The sequence below is a fragment of the Eucyclogobius newberryi genome, unplaced genomic scaffold (assembly GCF_026437365.1).
Source record: "Eucyclogobius newberryi isolate DKJ021-1_F unplaced genomic scaffold, fEucNew1.0.hap1 SCAF_3, whole genome shotgun sequence".
Lineage (NCBI taxonomy): Eukaryota > Metazoa > Chordata > Actinopteri > Gobiiformes > Gobiidae > Eucyclogobius > Eucyclogobius newberryi.
This window is the reverse complement of record NW_027315945.1, coordinates 6,050,639-6,053,553: the sequence shown is the minus strand read 5'-3', so window position 1 is coordinate 6,053,553 and position 2,915 is coordinate 6,050,639. Positions and strand designations below refer to the sequence as shown.

Below are 2,915 nucleotides of genomic sequence, written 5' to 3'. Positions count from 1 at the left end.
TATGGGTTGTTATTTACATTGATCCTACATGAGCATGGCAGATCAACAGACCTATAAACAGGACTATATACATGTCTACAATAGGAACAATGACTACATACTTTCTAAACAAATATTAGCCTAAATCAAACCAAATAGCAAGTATTGAGGGCCCTTAGAGAACATTTAAAACTTCTGCAACGCGCTTTTGCACTTTTAGCCTACCGCCGTTTGAGAACCACAAAACCGCTTATTGCTTTTGTTTTACAGGTTGCCTTGGAAAATGGAGCACGGGAATCTGTAAGTCTCCCGCTGACGTAGTCGTCTTATAATGGACCTAATGCAGTGTTGACAGGATGTGCTCTGCTGTCTGTGGCTGTTGCAGGGGGAGCGTGGGTCAGGGGCCGGGCTCTGTGTCCGTGCTGAAGCGCCTCCAGCAGAGGTACTGGAGGACCAAACAGACCCTGCTCACAGTGACAGGGCAGAGGCAGGATGAGCATGTGGTGGCCTCTGATGCCGAGCTGGACGCCAAACTGGAGGTAGGATCCAGCGCCCCGGGGACGTGCACACTTCCTGTAGTATCCCTGACTTCTCATTAAAGTGCATATGGCAGATTGTCATGTTTTTCTAATTATGATAGTATGACTTAGTTTTGTGGGATGCAACCTGTGGTAAATATTTATCAGAGTTTTAGTCATAGTATTACAAGTGTCGGCAAGTGAGGAAAACATTTTAAAATTATAGTAGAAAATACAGAAGAAGTGGAGCTGAGTTCTAAAACAGAATTGTCACCCTCAGCTGCGGAACAATAAAGGATTACTCGAACATGCAAGAATCAAGCAAAAATTAGCAAATAATGAGGAAACACTGTTGTTATAAGGTTAAATAAATAATATGTCCCATTTTTCTCCTGTTGTAGTCCGCTGTTTTGTTTTAAATTATTCTCATTGCTTATTTGAATGAATCTGACCAGTTTTATAGTTTTATGCACATATTTTGAGAGGGTTACTTCGCAGACTGTCTGTTATGCACAGCGGTGTGTTTTTGACCAAAGCAGCACAGGTTCATGTGGGTTCACACAGGGACACAGAGAAGGTCAGTGTAACACATCCAATCGCACCCAACTCGCACTTGGTATAAATCTGGCGTTAGAACCTACACATTTTTTTGCCTTTATTCTTTATTTATGTTTACAAATGTTCGCTTGAATGCAAATCCCAAATAATATCCATTCTCATTTCATGTAAACCCTGTTCATTCAAAAGTTTAGACCTCTACAAGTTAGTTTAGCTATTAATTGTTCTTGCTTCTCTCAAATATTAATGCTCCAGGAAACGTTTGAATTGTATGGTGGCCTGAAAAACTAAATTTCCACTTAAAAACATAATTTCAAAATTTGAAAAATCTGAAAAATTCACATTTGTGCTCCTGAACAGTGGAGCGAGCACTTTTCCCATCAGCAGAAGCATTAAGAAACATGGCAGACCGCCCTCAGCCATGTTCTGCTCCTTCTGCTCAGCCTCGCTACTGCTCAAATAGCTTTTTGATTCACACAGCAGCGCCTGGCTCCCGGGGACAGATACTTACATTAACCCACCTCCATTTTCAGAGAGCAGTAAATTTAACCTCTCAGTCAATACCCCACACCTGCCTGCCGAGCGGGAGCTATTATGTCGAGTCAAAGAAAGCGCCTAACCGGTTCAGACTGAGGATAGAAGTGCAAACATATCTCCTCATAACTATAATATTAGTTATGATGAGATATGTTTGCACTTTATCTCAGATTGCACATTTTCAGATGCAGAATTATACCTCAAAATGATCGATTGAGAAATTCATATAAGTGCCAGAAGGAGCTGGTTTTGGTTTGGTTTAATTTATTTGCCATTTGTACTTTGAAAACCATTTTGGAAAACATGTACAAAAAGCTCTGGATGTATAGTGAAACATGAAATACAACCACATAAATACATATTGGACATGGATATGTTAAAGCAAATTTTCTCCAGCTCAATTCAGACCATTGCCTTTTTGTCTCAGATATTCCACTCCATCCAGAGGACGTGTATGGAGCTGCTCAAGGCCATCGAGCAGTACCAGAGGAGGATCTGCTGTGAGTCCAAACCAAATGAGCTGTATTTGAACTGTATAGGGCTGAACAATATGACTCTCTAATCGTGATCTGATCCCTGTGGTGACCTGCTATTTTGATCTCGATTTAGTGTTTCTTTGTTTAAAGCAGCTGCTCAAACGATTTACCCCTCTGAGTGAGTGACAGATGGATTTAACGAAGTAATAATGGTTTTAAATAAATATATTACTAAATGTTTCTGTTCACTTAATGTATAGAATTTGACCATTATTATTAGTATTATCTTGTCTTACTTAGAGGAAATGAGAGGTTTTGTCTATAGGAATTTTTGTTTATAAGAGTTTTGTTTATAAGAGTTCTTCTATTAAGAGTGTTTTTTAAACTTCCTATAAGTTATCTGTCCTTTTCCTTTGTATCTACCTGCGTTGCAACAATGAAATTTCCCCATGTGTGGACAATAAAGGAATATCTTATCTTATCTTATACAACATATGACATGGGGTTGGAACACTGAGGCGTGTATAACCCTGGTGCTAGCTCCTACGGGCATATTGTAACCCGTCTGTCTCTGTGTACGATTGTGTCCTCGCAGTGTTGTCCCAGGAGGAGGCGGAGCTGGGACAGTTCCTGCGTTCTCAGAGCTCTCAGGACAAGACCAGGGCTGGGAAGATCATGCAGGCCACAGGCAAGGCCCTGTGCTTCTCCTCACAGCAGAGGTAACCAACGTTTGAATATTGTGTATGTAGGCTGAACTCTCACAAGTAAATGTCCATGGGTTTCAGAGTGATGAAAAATTTGAATCTCAGAGTCCTTCAAAACAAGTATTAGTTGTGTGAGTACTAAA

General features: G+C 40.5%; 1 protein-coding gene across 1 annotated transcript in view; it reads left to right on the top strand.

Moving 5' to 3' along the window:
• The first annotated feature begins 255 nt into the window (after positions 1–255).
• The window catches only part of ica1 (islet cell autoantigen 1), an 11,843-nt gene continuing 9,183 nt past the window's right edge, over positions 256–2,915 (top strand). Inside the window, exons 1-4 of the mRNA XM_072460473.1 lie at positions 256–279; positions 365–518; positions 2,020–2,092; positions 2,664–2,787. Coding sequence (XP_072316574.1) covers positions 263–279; positions 365–518; positions 2,020–2,092; positions 2,664–2,787 — 368 coding nt within the window. The 5' untranslated portion in view covers positions 256–262. The remainder of the gene's footprint in view (positions 280–364; positions 519–2,019; positions 2,093–2,663; positions 2,788–2,915) is intronic.